General features: G+C 39.1%; 1 protein-coding gene across 4 annotated transcripts in view; it reads right to left on the bottom strand.

Moving 5' to 3' along the window:
- Positions 1 to 22315, bottom strand: part of CHRDL1 (chordin like 1) — a 144064-nt gene that overhangs the window by 35396 nt on the left and 86353 nt on the right. For 2 of the 4 annotated variants that reach the window (XM_053580764.1, XM_053580766.1), the window contains exons 5-6: positions 20430 to 20575; positions 18926 to 19019 (exon numbers count right to left, since the gene is read on the bottom strand). In XM_053580764.1, coding sequence (XP_053436739.1) covers positions 18926 to 19019; positions 20430 to 20575 — 240 coding nt within the window. The remainder of the gene's footprint in view (positions 1 to 18925; positions 19020 to 20429; positions 20576 to 22315) is intronic. The other 2 variants (XM_053580765.1, XM_053580767.1) reach the window with 1 other exon arrangement.

Here is a 22315-nt window from a genome sequence, read left to right as displayed (position 1 = left end):
TCTTTCAGCTTAGAGAGAAAGAAGGATGGAATGAAGGGGGTCCCCTTTGGGTGGGAGTGAATAAGTTCAGGCCTTGACGAGGAAAGACGGGCAATGTGGTGACTCTCTTAGGGAGTATCTGCCTATCCTGATGTGCCATCCATGTCACCTATCACCCTTTATTCCCTTGCATTATAAGAGGCTCTTGTCACACTCATATGAATGGATCCCAATAGGTAGTATGGGGGTTAAGAACTTAAGACTATGGAGCCAGACTGATTAGGTTCAAATTCTAGCTCTGCCACTTACTACCTACTATTCTCTGTCAAGTCATGTAACTTCTCTGCCTCAGTTTCCTCATCTGTATAATGGAGTATTCATATGTAGAAGATCAAATGAACTATTGCACACCTAAGTGCTTAGAATATTGCCTGGCACATAGTAAGTGCTACATATATACACCATCTACCAAAAACATACTTGGCTTTCAATACAGCCAATAATCTATCCCCAAATACCTCTCCCTTGTCTAGAGTCCAAGTACATAGCCTTCTTTCTTGCTTTGGCAAGATAGGAAGGAGACAGGAAGCAGAAATGATAAGTGGTGGAGGGAAGCTGAGTGTGGGTCTGGGTTTGAGGCCTATCTGCCCAGTGTAGCAGTGGCACAATCTCTGAAGAGATTTTTTTCTTCTGATAAAGTTTCCCTTAAGGTTCCAGTGGTTGTAATATCCTTCCAGGTTTTGATGAGATTTGGTGAAGTGCCAGCAATGATACACATCAAGCCAATACTCTCCCGACTGTCCTAGCCTCAAAGAAATGTCTAAACAACTGAGGGGTGCGGGGTGCTGAGATTCAGTCCCTAACTAGGATTGTTGTCTGACCCAGGAAGAAAGGCACACATTAGTGTCTGGTGACAGTGTAGTGAGGCTCTTTACATAAAGGTTTGCACATTCATCACTCAAAAGGTTATTTCTTTTTCAGTATTTGGCCTGAAGTTAGGGTGGCTAGGATAGGGGAGAAACATCTGGGGTCCCTGCTGTATGAATAATAAGCTCATAGAATACATACACATTTCTTAAAATATAATTTCCACAGATTTAAAACTAGATGCTTTAAAAATTAGAACTTCAAAGGAATTTCAACCACATTATATATGACTAAAATATATAAAGAAATTGGGGGTACAGAAAAAGCAACAATTTTTATAAAAGCATAGAATTTAGTCTTTATAAGGAAAGATGAAAGAAAATGGTGTATTTAGGACAGAGAAGACATTGCAAAGAAAGAATTAATGAATTGTCAAGTATTTGAAGGGACAAGATATGATGAGTATTAATTTGCTTTTCTCTTTTGCTTCTGAGGACATGAAAAAAGAAAAATTTAATTTGTGACAAGAGAACTGTAGAGAAAATAGTTCCAGGTTCTGTTACCTGGGATAAAAATAAAGTTCTGTCTATGGAGATAAAAATGATACAAATACAAATAAATAAATACAAAGGAAAAGCTATCAGAGATAGAGGAGAAGATGCAACTCAACTCCAGGGTAACATAGTAATTATTATATAAAATATAAAAATTATCATTTATTAGGAAATAATTATGTATTATGCCCTCTCCACATACTATATGCCATCTCAGTTAACCTTTATGACCATTTCATGGGTGGTAGACATTATAATATCCATTTTGACAGCTGAGAAAACTAAGGTTCTGAGTGGTCAGGAAGCTTGTTCATGGTAACAGCACTAGCAAGTGGTAGTCCTGCAATGTCAAATCTATGACCTTCTGGCTTCAGAGCCTATCTACTTTGCACTATACTGTATTGCTCTTGGTTGCAGTTATGTGTTTTTTGTGGATTCCTTTCCTTTCTTTCATCAATTGTTCTTCGATTTAGATTTAACATGTCCTTTTCCCCAAACAAAATAATCTCAGCCTAACATCTGGAGTATATTGACCAGCTGGTTATATTAGCAACCACATGTGTACACCTCTGCTCAGTATGGACCTTCTTCCTTTTGGGCAGACTCCAATTAATTGGGGTAAATATATGAAAGGAGGTGAGAAACAGAATATCCATCTTCCCTGAATGAAACATAATAGCTACACTGTGGTATAGATATTTACACATACACTGTTAGAAGGACGTATGGGAAGATCCAGGGTCCTATTGAAGCATAAATTAAATTAAGCTGTAACTAAATCCATATTGAGCTACAAGAGCTGATACAAATAGCATATTAAAAGGGATGAACATATGCTGGTAGGAAGCATAAGGTCAGTCCTTCAAAAGGCAGTATTAATTATAATATGCTAAACTGGGACACAAGGGCAAAAACAACTTGGAGATAAGGTATGACACCAAGTAACTTCCTAGCCACCGTGAATCAAGGTACAGTCAGTAACATCCACCCCAGTCAATCAGTAATTCAAGGGAGAAAAATGCAGCCATCATATCCTATTTTAATAGCATCTAATTCAAATCATGACTAAGTTTCTAATAATCCTTCCAATCTAGCATGCATTCATTCAAACAGCATCCACTCTGTGCCTAGCACAGTGGGGGAAATAAAGACAAACCAGAAGGAGTTTCTGCCTTAAGGAGCTTATGCATTGGTAGGGGCAATAAGACATGGATCTAAATAATAAAAAACAAAAAGCGGCAAGGTGATAGATGCTCCTGGAGAATCACAGGTTAAATGCCAAGGGGTCCTAGAGGGGAGGCAAGTTTACTTCCAGCTTGGCAGATCAAAAAACATTTCATAGAGGAGGTGGCATTTAGGCTGGCCTTTGAGAGATAAGCAGGATTTAGGGGTGGAGAAATTAGGGATGGAGGTAAAGAAGGTAGAGAGGAGACAAAGGGGCTTTAAGCTAGTATTTATCAAAATATAAGCTGAGGATGGCCGGTGTTAGTTAGCATCTGAGGCAGCTGCATTTGAGCTAGACCTTGAAGGACTGGTAGGACTTCCACAGGCAGAGATGGAGGAAAAGGATTGTCCAGTACAGTTTAGGTAGCCACGTTGTCTCCTTTTCCTCCCAGTTCCTTATAAAATATCTCCTATTAATGTACCTCAAACTTGGGTGCCATCTGGTTGGAATTAGATAGTCTGACCAATCAGAAACTGAAATTGGTGACTTTTCTACTGGTTCCCTTGGGTTTCAGACATTTTCAACAGGTTCAATTGAAGTGCACACTAAACTCAGATGTAAAAACATCACTCCAGGTTGTCCCCAGTCATCTGCATGGTCTCGAGAATGGTTTCTAGAGGTGGTGGTCCATAGACCACTATTCTGCATCAGAATAAGAGACGTGCTCTGTTTACATGCAGATTTCTCAGCCCCATCCCAAAGCTGCTAAATCAGAACTCCTGCAGGTGTGGTCCAGGGATCTGGATATTTCAACATGTTCTTTAGGTGATACTGAAGCATATTAAAGTCTGAGAAACACTGAGAGGGAGAAGAGAGAACAAAGGTACAAAGGTAAGAGAGCACAGGAAAAATGTAAACGGAACCTGAGGTGTATGAATGGGAGAATGTAGGCACACAAAGGTAAATTGAGGCTAGAGCATGGAAAGCTTCCCTGTTAGAGTCAGGGGGTTGACATGTATTCTCTTGGCAGCAGGAAGTCACCCCTTCTAGTGGCAGAGTGTCAATGTTAAGAGTCTGTAGTCTAGAGGTAGGCAGACAGGACTTAAATCTTAGCTCCTCAACTCACTAGCTACCTGACCTTAGAAAAAAATTCTTTTTTTTAAAAAAATTATTTATTATTAAATCATAGCTGTGTACATTAATGCGATCATGGGGCACCAAACACTGGTTTTATAGACCATTTGACATATTTTCATCACACTGGTTAACATAGCCTTCCTGGCATTTTCTTAGTTATTGTGTTAAGACATTTATATTCTACATTTACTAAGTTTCACATGTACCCTTGTAAGATGCACCGTAGTGTGGTCCCACCAATCACCCTCCCTCTGCCCATCACCCCACCTCCTTCCCCTCCCTCTCCCCCTTTCCCATATTCTTAGGTTATAACTGGGTTATAGCTTTCATATGAAAACCATAAATTAGTTTCATAGTAGGGCTGAGTATATTGGATACTTTTTCTTCCATTCTTGAGATACTTTACTAAGAAGAATATGTTCCAGCTCCATCCATGTAAACATGAAAGAGGTAAAGTCTCCATCTTTCTTTAAGGCTGCATAATATTCCATGGTGTACATATACCACAATTTATTAATCCATTCGTGGATCTATGGGCACTTGGGCTTTTTCCATGACTTAGCAATTATGAATTGGGCTGCAATAAACATTCTGGTACAGATATCTTTGTTATGATGTGATTTTTGGTCTTCTGGGTATATACCTAGTAGAGGAATTATAGGATTGAATGGCAGATCTGTTTTTAGATCTCTAAGTGTTCTCCAAACATCTTTCCAAAAGGAATGTATTAATTTGCATTCCCATCAGTAGTGTAGAATTGTTCCCTGTTCTCCACATCCGCGCCAACATCTCTGGTCTTCGGATGTTGTGATATGGGCATGAATATCTTTTTTTTTTTTTTAATTTCTTCAGATGCTGAACAAATGTCTTCTGTGATGGTTAATTTTGTGTGTCAACTTGACTTGGTCAAGGGATGCCAGGTAGCTAAATATTATTAAAGTATTAAATATTATTTTTGTGTGTGTCTGTGAAAATATTTCGGACAGAAATTCACATTTGAATTTTTTTTTCCAGTTTTTTTTTTTTTATTGTTGGGGATTCATTGAGGGTACAATAAGCCAGGTTACACTGATTGCAATTGTTAGGTAAAGTCCCTCTTGCAATCATGTCTTGCCCCCATAAAGTGTGACATACACCAAGGCCCCACCCACCTCCCTCCCTCCCTCTTTCTGTTCTCCCCCATAACAATACTTGTCATTAATTGTCCTCATATCAAAATTGAGTACATAGGATTCATGCTTCTCCATTCTTGTGATGCTTTACTAAGAATAATGTCTTCCACATCCATCCAGGTTAATACAAAGGATGTAAAGTCTCCATTTTTTTTAATGGCTGAATACTATTCCATGGTATACATATACCACAGCTTGTTAATCCATTCCTGGGTTGGTGGGCATTTAGGCTGTTTCCACATTTTGGCGATTGTAAATTGAGCTGCAATAAACAGTCTAGTACAAGTGTCCTTATGATAAAAGGATTTCTTTCCTTCTGGGTAGATGCCCAGTAATGGGATTGCAGGATCAAATGGGAGGTCTAGGTTGAGTGCTTTGAGGTTTCTCCATACTTCCTTCCAGAAAGGTTGTACTAGTTTGCAGTCCCACCAGCAGTGTAAAAGTGTTCCCTTCTCTCCACATCCACGCCAGCATCTGCAGTTTTGAGATTTTGTGATGTGGGCCATTCTCACTGGGGTTAGATGATATCTCAGGGTTGTTTTGATTTGCATTTCTCTAATATATAGAGATGATGAACATTTTTTCATGTGTTTGTTAGCCATTCGTCTGTCCTCTTTAGAGAAAGTTCTATTCATGTCTCTTGCCCATTGATATAAAGGATTGTTGGCTTTTTTCATGTGGATTAATTTGAGTTCTCTATAGATCCTAGTTATCAAGCTTTTTGTCTGATTGAAAATATGCAAATATCCTTTCCCATTGTGTAGGTTGTCTCTTTGCTTTGGTTATTGTCTCCTTAGCTGTACAGAAGCTTTTCAGTTTAATGAAGTCCCATTTGTTTATTTTTGTTGTTGTTGCAATTGCCATGGCAGTCTTCTTCATGAAGTCATTCCCCAGGCCAATATCTTCCAGTGTTTTTCCTATGCTTTCTTGGAGGATTTTTATTGTTTCATGCCTTAAGTTTAAGTCCTTTATCCATCTTGAATCAATTTTTGTGAGTGGGGAAAGGTGTGGGTCCAGTTTCAGTCTTTTACATGTAGACATCCAGTTCTCCCAACACCATTTATTGAATAGGGAGTCTTTCCCCCAAGGTATGTTCTTGTTTGGTTTATCAAAGATTAGGTGGTTGTAAAATGTTAGTTTCATTTCCAGGTTTTGAATTCGATTCCAAGTGTCTATGTCTCTGTTTTTGTGCCAGTACCATGCTGTCTTGAGCACTATGGCTTTGTAGTACAGACTAAAATCTGGTATGCTGATGCCCCCAGCTTTATTTTTGTTACAGAGAACTGCCTTAGCTATACGGGGTTTTTTCTGGTTCCATACAAAACGCAGAATCATTTTTTCCAAATCTTGAAAGTACGATGTTGGTATTTTGATAGGAATGGCATTGAATAGGTAGATTGCTTTGGGAAGTATAGACATTTTAACAATGTTGATTCTTCCCATCCATGAGCATGGTATGTTCTTCCATTTGTTAATATCCTCTGCTATTTCCTTTCTGAGGATTTCATAGTTTTCTTTATAGAGGTCCTTCACCTCTATAGTTAGGTATATTCCTACGTACTTCATTTTCTTGAGACTATGGTGAAGGGAGTTGTGTCCTTAATTAGCTTCTCATCTTGACTGTTATTGGTGTACACAAAGGCTACTGACTTGTGGACATTGATTTTATATCCTGAAACGTTACTGTATTTTTTGATGACTTCTAGGAGTCTTGTGGTTGAGTCTTTGGGATTCTCTAAGTATAAGATCATGTCGTCAGCAAAGAGGGAGAGTTTGACCTCCTCTGCTCCCATTTGGATTCCCTTTATTTCCTTGTCTTGCCTAATTGTATTGGCTACAACTTCCAGCACTACGTTGAATAGTAAAGGTGACAGAGGACAACCTTGTGTGGTTCCAGTTCTAAGAGGAAAAGCTTTCAGTTTTACTCCATTCAGTAAAATATTGGCTGTGGGTTTGTCATAGATAGCTTCAATCAGTTTTAGAAATGTGCCACCTATGCCTATACTCTTCAGTGTTCTAATTAGAAAAGGATGCTGGATTTTATCAAATGCTTTTTCTGCATCTATTGAGAGGATCATGTGATCTTTATTTTTGCCTCTGTTAATATGGTGGATAACGTTTATAGACTTGCGTATGTTAAACCAGCCTTGCATCCCTGGGATGAAGCCTACTTGACCATGATGAATGACTTTTTTGATGATAAGCTGTAATCTATTGGCTAGGATTTTGTTGAGAATTTTCGCGTCTATGTTCATGACTGAGATTGGTCTGAAATTCTCCTTTTTGTTTGGGTCTTTTCCTGGTTTTGGTATCAGGGTGATGTTTGCTTCATGGAATATGTTGGGGAAGATTCCTTCTTCCTCAATTTTTTGGAATAATTTCTGCAGTACAGGAATAAGCTCTTCCTTGAAGGTTTGATAGAATTCTGGAGTGAAGCCATCTGGACCAGGGCATTTTTTGGTTGGAAGATTTTTTATTGTTTCTTTGATCTCAGTGCTTGAAATTGGTCTGTTCAGGAGCTCTATTTCTTCCTGGCTGAGTCTAGGGAGAGGGTGTGATTCCAAATATTGATCCATTTCTTTCACATTGTCAAATTTCTGGGCATAGAGTTTCTGGTAGTATTCAGAGATGATCTCTTGTATCTCTGTGGGATCAGTTGTTATTTCCCCTTTATCATTTCTGATTGAGGTTACTAGAGATTTTACTTTTCTATTCCTCGTTAGTCTGGCCAATGGTGTATCTATTTTATTTATTTTTTCAAAAAACCAACTCCTTGTTTCATTAATTTTCTGAATGATTCTTTTGTTTTCAATTTCATTGATCTCTGATTTGATTTTGGATATTTCTTTTCTTCTACTGAGTTTAGGCTTAGATTGTTCTTCTTTTTCCAATTCCATAAGATCTCTTGTGAGATTGTCGATGTGCTCTCTTTCTGTTTTTCGAATGTAGGCATCTAAAGCGATGAATTTTCCTCTCAAAACTGCTTTTGCAGTATCCCACAGGTTTTGGTAGCTTGTGTCTTCATTGTTGTTATGCTCAAGGAAGTTAATGATTTCCTGTTTTATTTCTTCCTGCACCCATCTGTTATTCAACAGAAGATTGTTTAGTTTCCATGCCTTTGGGTGGACTCGAGCATTTTTGTTAGAGTTGAGTTCCACCTTTAGTGCCTTATGGTCTGAGAAGATACAAGGTAAAATTTCAATTCTTTTGATTCTGTTGATATTTGTTTTGTGTCCCAGGATATGATCAATTTTGGAGAATGTTCCATGGGGTGATGAGAAGAATGTATATTCTTTATCTTTGGGATGGAGTATTCTATATGCGTCTATCAAGAACAGTTGTTCTAGGGTCTCATTTAAGTCTCTTATATCCTTGTTTAATTTCTGTTTAGAGGATCTGTCCAGCTCTGTAAGAGGAGTGTTAAGATCCCCTGTTATTACGGTATTATCAGATATCATATTGCTCAGACTGAGTAAGGTCTGTTTCAAGAATCTGGGAGCATTTAAATTGGGTGCATAGATATTTAGAATTGAAATGTCTTCTTGTTGTATTTTTCCCGTGACCAATATAAAGTGACCATCTTTGTCTTTTTTGACTTTAGTTGCTTTAAATCCACATGTATCTGAAAATAAGATTGCAACTCCTCTTTTCTTCTGAATTCCATTTGCCTGAAAAATTGTCTTCCAACCCTGGACTCGGAGCTTTAATTTGTCTTTTGAAGCCAGGTGTGTTTCTTGCAGACAGCAAATGGATGGCTTGTGTTTTTTAATCCAGTCAACCAATCTATGTCTCTTCAGTGGGGAATTCAAGCCATTAACATTTATTGAGATAATTGATAAGTGTGGTAGTATTCTATTCGTCTTATTTTGTGAGAGTCCATTGCTTAGTTTTATCTTTTGCATCAGTGGGGAGGTTTGGTTCTGTCCTTTAATTTCTGAGTTCTTACTTTGGTGCTGATCCATTGTCGTGCTCAGTGTGCAGAACAGGTTGAAGTATTTCCTGTAGAGCTGGTCTTGTTGTGGTGAATTTCCTCAATGTTTGTATATCCGTAAATGATTTGATTTCTCCATCAATTTTTAAGCTTAGCTTAGCAGGGTACAGAATTCTGGGCTGGAAATTGTTCTGTTTAAGTAGATTAAAGGTAGATGACCATTGTCTTCTTGCTTGGAAAGTTTCATTAGAGAAGTCTGCAGTCATTCTGATGGATTTGCCCCTGTAGGTCAACTGGCGCTTACTCCTGGCAGCTAGCAGAATCTTTTCTTTTGTCTTGACTTTGGACAGGTTCATCACAATGTGTCTTGGAGAAGCTCGGTTAGAGTTGAGGCGACCTGTGGTCCAATAGCCCTCTGAAAGCAGTGTGTCAGAATCTTTGGTGATATTTGGGAAATTTTCTTTTATAATATTCTCTAGTATGGCTTCCATTCCTCTGGGGCATTCTTCTTCCCCTTCTGGAATTCCTATAACTCGTATGTTGGAACGCTTCATAAAGTCCCATAATTCTGACAGTGAACGTTCTGCTTTCTCTCTCTTCTTTTCTGCCTCTTTTACTATCTGAGTTATCTCAAGAACTTTGTCTTCTACCTCTGAAATTCTTTCTTCTGCATGGTCTAACCTGTTGCTGATACTTTCCATTGCATCTTTAAGTTCCCTGATTGACTGTTTCATTTCCTTCAGCTCTGCTATATCCTTTTTATATTCTTCATATTGTTCATCTCTGATTTGATTCTGTGTTTGGATTTCCTTTTGGTTATTTTCCACTTTATTAGCAGTTTCCTTCATTGTTTCCATCATTTCTTTCATTGTTTTCAACATATGTATTCTAAATTCCCTTTCTGTCATTCCTAACATTTCTGTATAGGTGGAATCCTCTGCAGTAGCTACCTCATGGTCCCTTGGCGGTGTTGTTCTGGACTGGTTCTTCATGGTGCCTGGAGTTTTCTGCTGATTCTTCCTCATGGGTGATTTCTTTTATCTGTTTCCTTGCCCTAATTTTCCTTTCACTTCCTCTTTCTCTTTAAGTTCTCGTGCGTGTGGACTAAGGGTTACAGGACCAGAAGGGTGAGAAGGTTTAAGAGCAAAAAAGGGATGAAAGAAAGGAGGACCGAGTGATAAGGAAAAAAAAAAGAAAAATAGAGAAAGGAGAGGGGGTGGGTAAAGGGAATATTGACAAAAAGAAGAGAGGCGCAGAAAGAGGGAGACAGAGCAATATAGGTGTACAGTAGGGTACTTTGATACAACCTTAAAAAAAAAAACCACCTTCTGGGGGTGCCCAGTTGGGTGGTTCCCTTGAGGTCAGCAGCTCTTTGCTAACCTGATCAGACACAGTACCCCACCTCCACCAAGTAGAGAGGAAAGACAAAAATGCTATAAATCAAACCAAAACAAGCAAACAGAAAACTTTACGGGATAAAATTTGCTGGAAAAACCAAATAATAGCGGTAGAAACGCTAACAAAAATGAAGTTCTAATTATTGAAATAGGCAGCAATGGGAAATTATAATTAAACTAGAAAAATTGAGAAAGAAAAAGGATCTGTATGGAAAAGGTTGAACTTAAAAAACAAAACAACAATCCACAACATCCAAATAAACAAAAAAAACAACCAAACCAAAAAAAAAAAAAAAAAAAAAAACACAACCAAAAACAAAGCAGTATGTATATGTTATTGAATATTGTCTGGGCAACACGTGGTCTTCTGGGGTATGAGATGTTAATCACAGTTCTGATACGACTGGAGGCTGCTAGTTTCTCAAACCCCAGCAGGTAGACACCCTAAATCTCTCTTCAGCCCACTTAAAAGGCACTTTTAACTTGTTCACTTACTGAGCAGAAGCTTTCTCAGGGAAGTGCTTGTCACTGGAATCACTGCTGAAGTGGCTATCCACTTACCCTGTGTCTCCCTCTGCCCCCCCAGGGTTAGGGCTGCAAGGCGGCTCAGACCCCGCCCTTAGGCTACTTGGTTGCTGGGTTACCAGCTCCCACCCAATTCCAGCTCTGCGACCCTGAGGGCGGAGCTTACCGGGGCAGATCGCTCACAATGTCTGCCTGTGACCCAGAGCCAAACACTATTAGCTCCGTCTGGCTCAGCAGCTCAGACTGGGGCCCTAGACAAAGGCTAAAGTTCTCCGCACTCCCACTCAGGCTCTCCCCAAGGCAGTTCAGCTGAGTGCCAAGTCCAAAGACACCAAAACAGTTCACAGGTAAGGCCTTTCTGGTTTGCAGTCTCGCTGCTACTGAACTTACAGTTGCGGGCGGGTTTAGACGGATTGAACACATGCGACCACTTGCCGGTTTTCCACTGTTTTAGTCCTCCTCTTGGGGTCCAGAAGTCTCTTGCTGACTCCCTGTATCCTCTCAGGGGTGATGATAGGCAGATCCCACCAGCCAGAGATGCCTGGAGTCTTATATCCCCAGACTCACGGTGCCCAGATGCAAGGAAGCTGTTACTCGGCTGCCATCTTGCTCCGCCTCTCACATTTGAATTTGGGCTTGAATTTCAAATTTGTCCACTTTTCATTATTGAGCCCCCAATATATGTAAGACATTGTGCTAGGTCTTTTTCTCATTTAAGCCTCACAACCATTCTGGAGGCAGGAGCTAACATTATCCTCACTTTAAAGATTATTACAACGGTTGAGTAAGGTCAGGCAGCCATAAATTAGCAGGGGTGAGATTAGAACCAAGGCAGTTTGACTCCAAAGACCAATTTGAAACACTCTTCTGCACTGTCCCCAGCCCAAGCACCTGTCCTCTCACACTAGGGAGGCTGCTATATCAAGCCTCTTTCTGGTCTTCTCTCCAATCACCCTACCACCTCCCTCCAGACTAGTTGGGAAACAAGGGCCAGTGAGATCTTATAAGACATTAATTGGACCATGTCTTGTTCTTGTTCACAATGCTCTAATGGCCTCTCAATACAAACTGAAATCCACACTTCTACCCACGGCCTTCATTGCTGGCATGGTGGTCTTACTTCCATTCACCTCTCCAGTGTTATCTCATGACCGTTTCAACCACAATCATTGTATTTCAGACACACTGGTCTTTAGGCTCCTTGAATACTTTCAAGGGTGGGGAACCTGAAGCTTGGGGGCCATATGTGGCCTTCTGGATTCTTGACTAAATCCAAATTTCATGGAACAAATCCTTTTATTGGTGCAGAAGGGAAAGGTGAATCTTTTCTTGCCTCTTTTGGTACTTAAAAAGGAACAGTCTTTAATTCAGAAGTGTACAGGTTCCCCATCCTTCCCTGCCTAGAGCCTTTTGAACTTTCTCTTCTCTCTGCCTAGAAAACACACTCTTCCCCAGTGTCATTACACGGATGGCACAATTTCATCTTTCAAGGCTGACCTTACATGTTACCTCCTTAGAGAGGCCTTCCTGGCTACTCAACCTATATAAACCACTTATGTTCTATCTCAGTCTTTTGTATATTTTCTGCTTCGGAATTACAGTGTTTGTATTTCAGCATCTGTTTGTTCATTGATTACTGTCTTTTTCAGTAGAATGTGAGTTCTTTAATAGCAAAGAACATGTATTTGCTGCCATATATATGGTCGTGTCAGTTGTATATTACACAAGGATGCCAGATCTAAGGGGTGCATTCACAACAATTTTCTGGAAAATGGCAATGAAGTATCTTAAGTTAGGGAATCATTTTGTAATTCACATAAAGATGTCATGTGGTCTAAAAATGTCCTGTATGTACCAATATATGTGCAACTTCTAGCACAATGCTGACCATACAGTAGACGCTCAACTAATATGTTGACTCAATGGAAGAAAAGAAGACAACATTAAGATACTGCCAGTGGGTAAGTGGGAGAAGGGAGACACATGGAAGACTGCTGACAGATTTGGTAATTTGAGCAAAGGCAACAAAGGAGGAATTAAAAGCAATTAAGTCTGATCCCAGGAACCTAGAGGCAGGGAGAAAAGCAATCCAAAGATGAAGACTGTTTGAGAAGATGGCGATTCCATTTTGGATATAATTTGAAAAGACGATGCTCTCTGTTTTGCTTTTAGAGAGTCTGTCACCATTGTACTGTGGTGTTTTTAAAAATACCTAAATTTGGAGGGAGACAAGATGGCAGACTGAAGCCAGCTTTCAACAGAGGCTCCCGTCCAGAAGGAGAGTTAAGGGACAGGAATTTAGTTGGTGTCCTGGTGGACTTGAGCCTCACCAAGAGAGAAGGTTGAAGAACGCACATCAACACCGCTGAGGCAAGCTGTGATCACAAGGACGCAAACAAAAGCTGAGACTTCAAGCCAGAGTAGAAGTTGCAATAGGATCGAACAGAAACCAGCTGAAAGCAAGACAGAACCACTTTGCTCCACCACACCAGACAGGGCCCCAGTTTCTCAGGCCACAACACTGTACGGGGCCTCGATAAAACCCCAGGGGAAAAACCAAAGGGAGTAAAATAACCATGGGGCGGAATCAGCGGAAAAACTCTGATAACATGAATAACCAGAATAGATCAACCCCCCCAAGAAAAGATACGGCAGATGTGATTGAAGATCCCATTTATAAACAACTGGCTGAGATGTCAGAAATAGAATTCAGAATTTGGATTGCAGACAAGATTAATAAAATGGAATTAGGAATTCGAGGAAAAATTCAAAAATTGTCTCAAGAATTTAACGAATTTAAAGACAAAACCACCAAAGACTTAGACACACTGAAGCAAGAACTTACAGCCCTCAAAGATATGAAAAATACAGTAGAATCCCTCAGTAACAGAATGGAGCAAGCAGAAGAAAGGATTTCTGACATTGAAGATAAAGTCTTCGAACGCTCCCAATCTCTCAAAGAGGAAGAGAAATGGAGAGCAAAAACGGATCACTCACTCAGAGAACTCTCAGATAATTCGAAAAAAAGCAACATAAGGATTATAGGAATTTCTGAGAATGATGAAGTCGCCTCCAAGGGCACAGAGGCCCTTCTGCATGAAATTATGAAAGAAAATTTTCCAGACATGTCTAGAGAATCTGAAATTCAGATAGCAGACAGCTTCAGAACCCCAGCACGATTCAACCCCAATAAGTCATCCCCCAGACATATCATAATTAGCTTCACTAAAGTTAACAAGAAAGAGAAGATTCTCAAAGCAGCCCGGCAAAAGAACTATAACGTACAAAGGTAAGAATATTAGAATAACTGCAGATCTCTCTGCTGAAACTTTTCAAGCCAGAAGAGGCTGGTCATCAACTTTTAATCTCCTAAAGCAAAAAAACTTTCAACCCAGGATCTTGTATCCAGCTAAACTGAGTTTCATCTATGGTGGAGAAATTAAATACTTCAATGACATTCATATGTTGAAAAAATTTGCCATAAGTAAACCAGCTCTTCAGGATGTTCTCAGACCTATCCTCCACAATGACCAACCCAATCCTATACCACAAAAGTAAACTCACTGAGAAACTTCGGGTCAAACTCCAACTTCCACACTGGCGAAAGGATTAAAAATGTCCACTGGACCTTTGAAAAACTCGATACCCAAAATTCCACCAGACTTATCAATACTCTCAATCAATGTGAATGGCTTAAACTGTCCTCTAAAGAGACATAGGTTAGCTGACTGGATACAAAAACTCAAGCCAGATATTTGTTGCATACAAGAGTCACATCTCAACTTAAAAGACAAATACAGACTCAGGGTGAAAGGATGGTCATCCATATTTCAGGCAAATGGTAATCAGAAAAAAGCAGGTGTTGCAATTTTATTTGCAGATACAGTAGGCTTTAAACCATCAAAAGTAAGGAAGGACAAGAATGGTCACTTCATATTTGTTAAGGGTAATACTCAATATGATGAGATCTCAATTATTAATATCTATGCACCCAACCAGAATGCACCTCAATTTATAAGAGAAACTCTAACAGACATGAGTAACTTGATTTCCTCCAGCTCCATAATCGTCGGAGATTTCAACACTCCCTTGGCAGTGTTGGATCGATCCTCCAGAAAGAAGCTGAGCAAAGATATCTTAGATTTAAACCTAACCATCCAAAATTTAGATTTAGCAGACATCTACAGAACATTTCATCCCAACAAAACTGAATACACACACTTCTCATCAGCCCACGGAACTTACTCCAAAATTGACCACATTTTAGGTCACAAGTCTAACCTCAGTAAATTTAAAGGAATAGAAATTATTCCATGCATCTTCTCGGACCATCATGGAATAAAACTTGAATTGAGTAACAACAGGAATCTGCATACCCATACAAAAACATGGAAGTTAAATAACCTTATGATGAATGATAGCTGGGTCAGAGATGAGATTAAGAAAGAAATCGCCAATTTTTTGGAACAAAACGACAATGAAGACACAAACTATCAGAACCTCTGGGACACTGCAAAGGCAGTTCTAAGAGGGAAATTTATAGCACTGCAAGCCTTCCTCAAGAGAACGGAAAGAGAGGAAGTTAACAACTTAATGGGACATCTCACGCAACTGGAAAAGGAAGAACATTCCAACCCCAAACCCAGTAGAAGAAAAGAAATAACCAAAATTAGAGCAGAATTAAATGAAATTGAAAACAAAAGAATAATACAACAGATCAATAAATCAAAAAGCTGGTTTTTTGAAAAGGTCAATAAAATAGATAAACCTCTGGCCAACCTAATCAGGAAAAAAAGAGTAAAATCTCTAATATCATCAATCAGAAACAACAAAGACGAAATAACCACAGACTCATCAGAAATCCAAAAAATCCTTAATGAATATTACAAGAAACTTTATTCTCAGAAATATGAAAATCTGAAGGAAATAGACCGATACTTGGAAGCGCGCCACCTTCCAAGACTTAACCAGAATCAAGTGGAAATGTTGAATAGACCCATATCAAGTTCAGAAATAGCATCAACTATACAAAACCTCCCTAAAAAGAAAAGCCCGGGACCAGATGGTTTCACGTCAGAATTCTACCAAACCTTTAAAGAGGAATTAGTACCTATATTACTCAACCTGTTCCAAAATGTAGAAAAAGAAGGAAGACTACCCAACACGTTCTATGAGGCAAACATCACCCTGATCCCCAAACCAGGAAAAGACCCAACAAGAAAAGAAAATTATAGACCAATATCACTAATGAATATAGATGCAAAAATATTCAACAAGATCCTAACAAACAGAATCCAGCAACACATCAAACAAATTATACATCATGACCAAGTTGGTTTTATCCCAGGGTCTCAAGGCTGGTTCAATATACGTAAATCTATAAATGTAATTCAGCACATAAACAAATTAAAAAACAAAGACCATATGATTCTCTCAATTGATGCAGAAAAAGCTTTTGATAATATCCAGCATCCCTTCATGATCAGAACACTCAAGAAAATTGGTCTAGAAGGGACTTTTCTTAAACTGATAGAGGCTATCTACAGCAAACCCACAGCCAATATCATAGTGAATGGAGTTAAATTGGAATCATTTCCACTCAGATCAGGAACCAGACAAGGCTGCCCATTGTCTCCATTGCTTTTCAACATTGTAATGGAAGTTTTAGCCACCGCAATTAGGGAAGAAAAGGCGATCAAGGGTATCCATATAGGGTCAGAAGAGATCAAACTCTCGCTCTTCGCAGATGATATGATTGTGTATCTGGAAAATACTAGGGACTCTACTACAAAACTCCTAGAAGTGATCAAGGAATACAGCAGCGTCTCAGGTTACAAAATCAACATTCATAAATCGGTAGCCTTTATATACACCAACAACAGTCAAATTGAAAAAGCAGTTAAGGACTCTATCCCATTCACAGTAGTGCCAAAGAAGATGAAATATTTGGGAATTTACCTAACAAAAGACGTGAAAGATCTCTATAAAGAGAACTATGAAACTCTAAGAAAAGAAATAGCTGAAAATGTTAACAAATGGAAAAACATACCATGCTCATGGCTAGGAAGAATCAACATTATCAAAATGTCCATACTACCCAAAGCAATATATAATTTCAACGCACTCCCTATTAAAGCTCCACTGTCATATTTTAAAGATCTTGAAAAAACATTACTTCGTTTTATATGGAATCAGAAAAAACGTCGAATAGCCAAGACATTACTCAGAAATAAAAACAAAACAGGAGGAATCACACTACCAGACCTCAGACTTTACTACAAATCGATAGTGATCAAAACAGCATGGTATTGGCACAAAAACAGAGAAGTAGATATATGGAACAGAATAGAGAACCAAGAGATGAATCCAGCTACTTACCGCTATTTGATTTTTGACAAACCAATTAAAAACATTCAGTGGGGAAAAGATTCCCTATTTAACAAATGGTTCTGGGTGAACTGGCTGGCAACCTGCAGAAGACTGAAATTGGACCCACACCTTTCACCATTAACTAAGATAGACTCTCATTGGATTAAAGATTTAAACTTAAAACATGAAACTATAAAAATACTAGAGGAGAATGCAGGGAAAACCCTTGAAGAAATTGGTCTGGGTGAGTATTTCATGAAGAGAACCCCCCGGGCAACTGAAGCAGCTTCAAAAATACACTACTGGGACTTGATCAAACTAAAAAGCTTCTGCACAGCTAAGAACACAGTAAGCAGAGCAAGCAGACAGCCCTCAGAATGGGAGAAGATATTTGCAGGGTATATCTCTGACAAAGGTTTAATAACCAGAATCCACAGAGAACTCAAACGCATCAGCAAGAAAAAAACAAGGGATCCCATCGCAGGCTGGGCAAGGGATTTGAAGAGAAACTTCTCTGAAGAAGACAGGCGCAAGGCCTTCAGACATATGAAAAAATGCTCATCATCTTTAATCATCAGAGAAATGCAAATCAAAACTACTTTGAGATATCATCTAACTCCAATGAGACTAGCCTATATCACAAAATCTCAAGACCAGAGATGTTGGCGTGGATGCGGAGAAAAGGGAACACTTCTGCACTGCTGGTGGGAATGCAAATTAATACATTCCTTTTGGAAAGATATATGGAGAACACTCAGAGATCTAAAAATAGATCTGCCATTCAATCCTGTAATTCCTCTGCTGGGCATATACCCAGAAGACCAAAAATCACAACATAACAAAGATATTTGTACCAGAATGTTTATTGCAGCCCAATTCATAATAGCTAAGTCATGGAAAAAGCCCAAGTGCCCATCGATCCACGAATGGATTAATAAATTGTGGTATATGTACACCATGGAATACTATGCAGCCTTAAAGAAAGATGGAGACTTTACCTCTTTCATGTTTACATGGGTGGAGCTGGAACATATTCTTCTTAGTAAAGTATCCCAAGAATGGAAGAAAAAGTACCCAATGTACACAGCCCTACTATGAAACTAATTTGGGACTCTCACATGAAAGCTATAACCCAGCTACAACTTAACAATAGGGGGAAGTGGGAAGGGGGGGGTGGGTAGAGGGAGGGGGATCGGTGGGATCACACCTGTGGTGCATCTTACAGGGGTATTTGCGAAACTTGGTAAATGTAGAATGTAAATGTTTTGGCACAGTAACTGAGATAACGCCAGAAAGACTATGTTAACCACTGTGATAAAAATGTGTCAAATGGTTTATGAAGCGAGTGTATGATGCCCCATGATCATATCAATGTATACAGTTATGATTTAATAAAGAAAAAAAGACAAAAAAAAGAAAAATACCTAAATTTGCCCTGCACAGTATTCAGAATGGTCAGATCAAAGTTTTGCAAGGTCTACTCTTCCTTTTAAGGCTATGCAAGAAAATGGTCTGTGTTTTATGATACAATAATTTAGGGACCAAGCTAGAAGGGATTAAGGAAGGAGAGATAAAGACGTTCACTTTCACATTACATGCATCTCCCCCTACTCCCCTGCTGTGTTCCAGCACAGTTTCTTTTAGGCTGTGGCCCTTAAAATCAGTGTATTTATTTTTTTTTCCTTCTGTGGATTAAAGAGTCTTTGAAAACTAGGACTACTACAAAAAAATTCTCCTTTCTCTAGGACATTGGACAGGTATTTTCCTCTTTTCTAAGTTCTGTTGCTCAGGATGGCAGCACCCCGAGTCTCAGGATATGGGACACCTACCTCTGCACACCCGGCAACAGGAATCTGGAACGGAGACTGGGAATGCACAGGTTAACTTGGGGCAAGTCTTGAGACCACAATACACATTTCCCTCCTGCCAAGGAGAAATAGAATTAAGGTCAGAAGGATCAGGGTAAGTGTAAAGCCTTTTCTCAGTACCTGAGCAGAGCAGGGGCTCAAAACACAGCATATCCTTCCCTACTGCTCTCCCATAGTTGGTTCTAGGTACTGCCTACATTTTATTATGCATTTTATCTATTTATAATTCTTCCATACCAGAGACTAAGGCAATCCTAGTCAGGCATCTTGGTCTAAGGTAGCTCAAAGCGTCCATGAAGGTGCCATGGGCCTCCAAATCACCCAATATAGTTTTGTTCCTCTCTTCTCTGTTCCCTATACCCCTTGGTCCCCATAACACCCTAGATGGGTGTTGAAAGTTGAAAGGAATGAGGATTTGTGTCATACTTGCAACCTGTAACATTCACTAGGGTCTCCCTTTCAGACCAAAGAGACAAGCTAGCTGAGGGTAATTAAAACTATGCAAGATGATCTGCATTTCACACCTCAGTCCAGCACAAGGCAAGGAAGAAGATCAAATTTACTTGCTGGTTATATCTGTCTTTCCAATAATCTTCATTTCCTAAAATTATATCTTTCAAACGTTATTCCTTAAACCTTTTTCTTACTTCTCAGATGTACATCTTCTGGGCCTACAAGGGTTCCTAAAAGGTCATTAGGAAAGCAAGGCCAAGATTAAATGCTCTCCAACTACTCAGAATTACATCTTTGCTAAAAATATCAAAGGGAAAAGATTCTATATAACTTGGCAATCCAATGTTCAGTGCCTCTTATAGGCAGAAAAGTTGTTTCTACATCTAATTTCACTCTTTTATGATTGAGTTTAAACATCCATTTTAATTTCTAGTTCTATGTATTTGCTAGAATGCACAATTAGGTAAAGATATCATTGGTATGTTATTCATGAGGTAAGCACAGTTATTTTGACAAGTAATGCCCTGAAAATCATCATGATCAAGCATTCATAGAGTTTTCTCATTACAAGGCACTGGGAACTAACTGGTTAGTAGAATACATCAGAGATGGCAACCAACAAATACCCCCATTTTCCTGTGAATTGGATTCAGTGGCCCTTGATGGTGACAATGATTTTCCACCTATTGCACAAGGCTTCAATTAATGCTGAGTCCTTTAGATAAAGGGTTTGGTGGTATAACTATTAGGAAAATGAGTTCAGATCAAGATAAACCACTCATCTTTGTCCATCTCAGCAATCCTTCAACTTTAAGACTGGATACAACTGAGTCGGAGCTCTTCGACACAACTACCCTGTGTTGATGAAGGTTAAGGAGTTTGGATTGGCAGGGAGGCTTAGGATTTAAATGCAACTCATCTTTCACTCAAATACCTTGTAGTGTTAAGTGCAATAAAAAGTACAAGCACAGGAGAAATTCTCATATTCGGGTAGGAGATAGTAAGGTCTTACCGAACAACTGCATTGGGTACACTGATTGGGTTGCCGGTTCTGAAAAAGCCCTTCAGCCACAAAAAGCTCTCCGTGTTGGTAAGTGGTCCCATTGTACTCACACGACTTGCTCATCACCTTATTGTTCACTGGGGGTAAGGAGTCTTCTGGAACAGAGTGGAGAAAAACCACCTTGAGTATTGGCATCATTGCAAAGAATTTCATAAATCTCAACAGCAGATGGGGCTGTACTACATAGAGGGAGTAGAAGTCCTTGCTCTGGTGGCTAGTGATTTTAGATAATATTAAAGTGGCCAGACAAGAACAGCAAATGATATTCTCATCCATCCATTCTTTCATGGGTTGAGCATTCATTGAGCACCTACTATGTGCCAAGCACTTTAAGTAAGCATTACAGAGAAATCAGAGAACACAGATAACATCTCTGCCTACATGGAGCTAATAGTCCTGGATAAATAAGATACTAACTCGCCTGAAAGGAGAGAGTCCACATTCTTTCTATTTAATCTTTTCCCACTGCTCCTTCAGAAAAGCCTAGTAACTTTATCCCCTCCCACATTTTATATCATTTGATGTATGCCTGTATACTTGTTCCAGCCTCTGTAGTTTTTGCTTGTTTTTAATCCCTCCACCAAGATTGCCCACTTCACCCACTCTTTCCCACCAAGTAAAGTTCTACCAGATTTTGAAGGTTTAGTTCACATCCCCTTTCTTCCACAAAGCATTCCCTAATAACTCCAGCCCATGATCTGAACCTCTCATGGCATCTTACGCCTGAAACATACAGTTTGGCACTTGAATATTATTGGAACTCATATTTGTGAATTATAGTAACCTAGCAAACCATTTATATGGAGATTCATATATATTACAGTGGAGCCTCAAAGCCACACTGTGAATCAAGTATGGTAGATTCACCTTCATTTTTTATTGGAGGAAAACAAGTCACTGGGGTTAAGTGACTTATCTGAAGTCACAAAGTTAGAGAACTGGTGAAAAGGGGAATAAAAATCAACAGTAGATATTAGCAAGGCTTAGAAAGTACCTGCCATGAAATAGTGGAAGAAGAGAAATTATGGAAGTTACATGTTTCATCAGGAAGAGGCTTAGAGAATTGGATGACCCTTTCCTTCCATCAGTCAAAATTATAATGAATCGATTTTTATGGTAATTGTATCTCAATACAATTATTTAAATAAACAGAATGAAATTATTCCATGGATATAGTGAAAATGATGAAGGCTAACAATAATACACATAATCATAGTAACTAAAAATAGATAACATTTATTGAGTCCTAACTATATGCCAGGTACAATATACATCATCTCATTGGCTCCTACTAATAACATGCTGAGGTAGACATTATGGTTATGCCCATTATGCAGATGAAGAAACACTTAAGAAATTGACTCATTCAAGGTCATACAACTTGTAAGTAGCAGCACCAGAATATAAATTGAGGTCTAGAATTTTCCCTCCTTGCCACTATTAAAAAGAGTGCCAGTCATTTCAAACCTATCTAATAAGGAAGGGAGCATTGAGTTGAAAACCCAAACCCATATTAACAGAACATAAGTTCATATTGTCCCTCTAGAATGTGTGGACTAAAATACTTAGGAAATAGATGCCACACTTTCTTTAGCTTTGATGATTTAGGTAATTAACCCAATTCTATAGTTTACTATATAAGTTGATCTAGCCTCAATTTCTGAGTAACTCATTCCTTGAGTGTTAACTACTTGCTAATGACCCCTCAATTTTGCTTTAAAAAGAAGATGACTTTGCTCCTAGAAAGAGTTTACCTCGGACTAATTGACTCTGTCTGGACTAAGAGGCCCTGCCCCTGCTCACAAGTGTGTACAACCAGACAGCTGCAGCTGGCA

The sequence above is a fragment of the Nycticebus coucang genome, chromosome X (genome assembly GCF_027406575.1).
Source record: "Nycticebus coucang isolate mNycCou1 chromosome X, mNycCou1.pri, whole genome shotgun sequence".
Lineage (NCBI taxonomy): Eukaryota > Metazoa > Chordata > Mammalia > Primates > Lorisidae > Nycticebus > Nycticebus coucang.
Note: the sequence above shows the minus strand (reverse complement) of the source record. Positions and strands in the feature narration are given on the sequence as shown.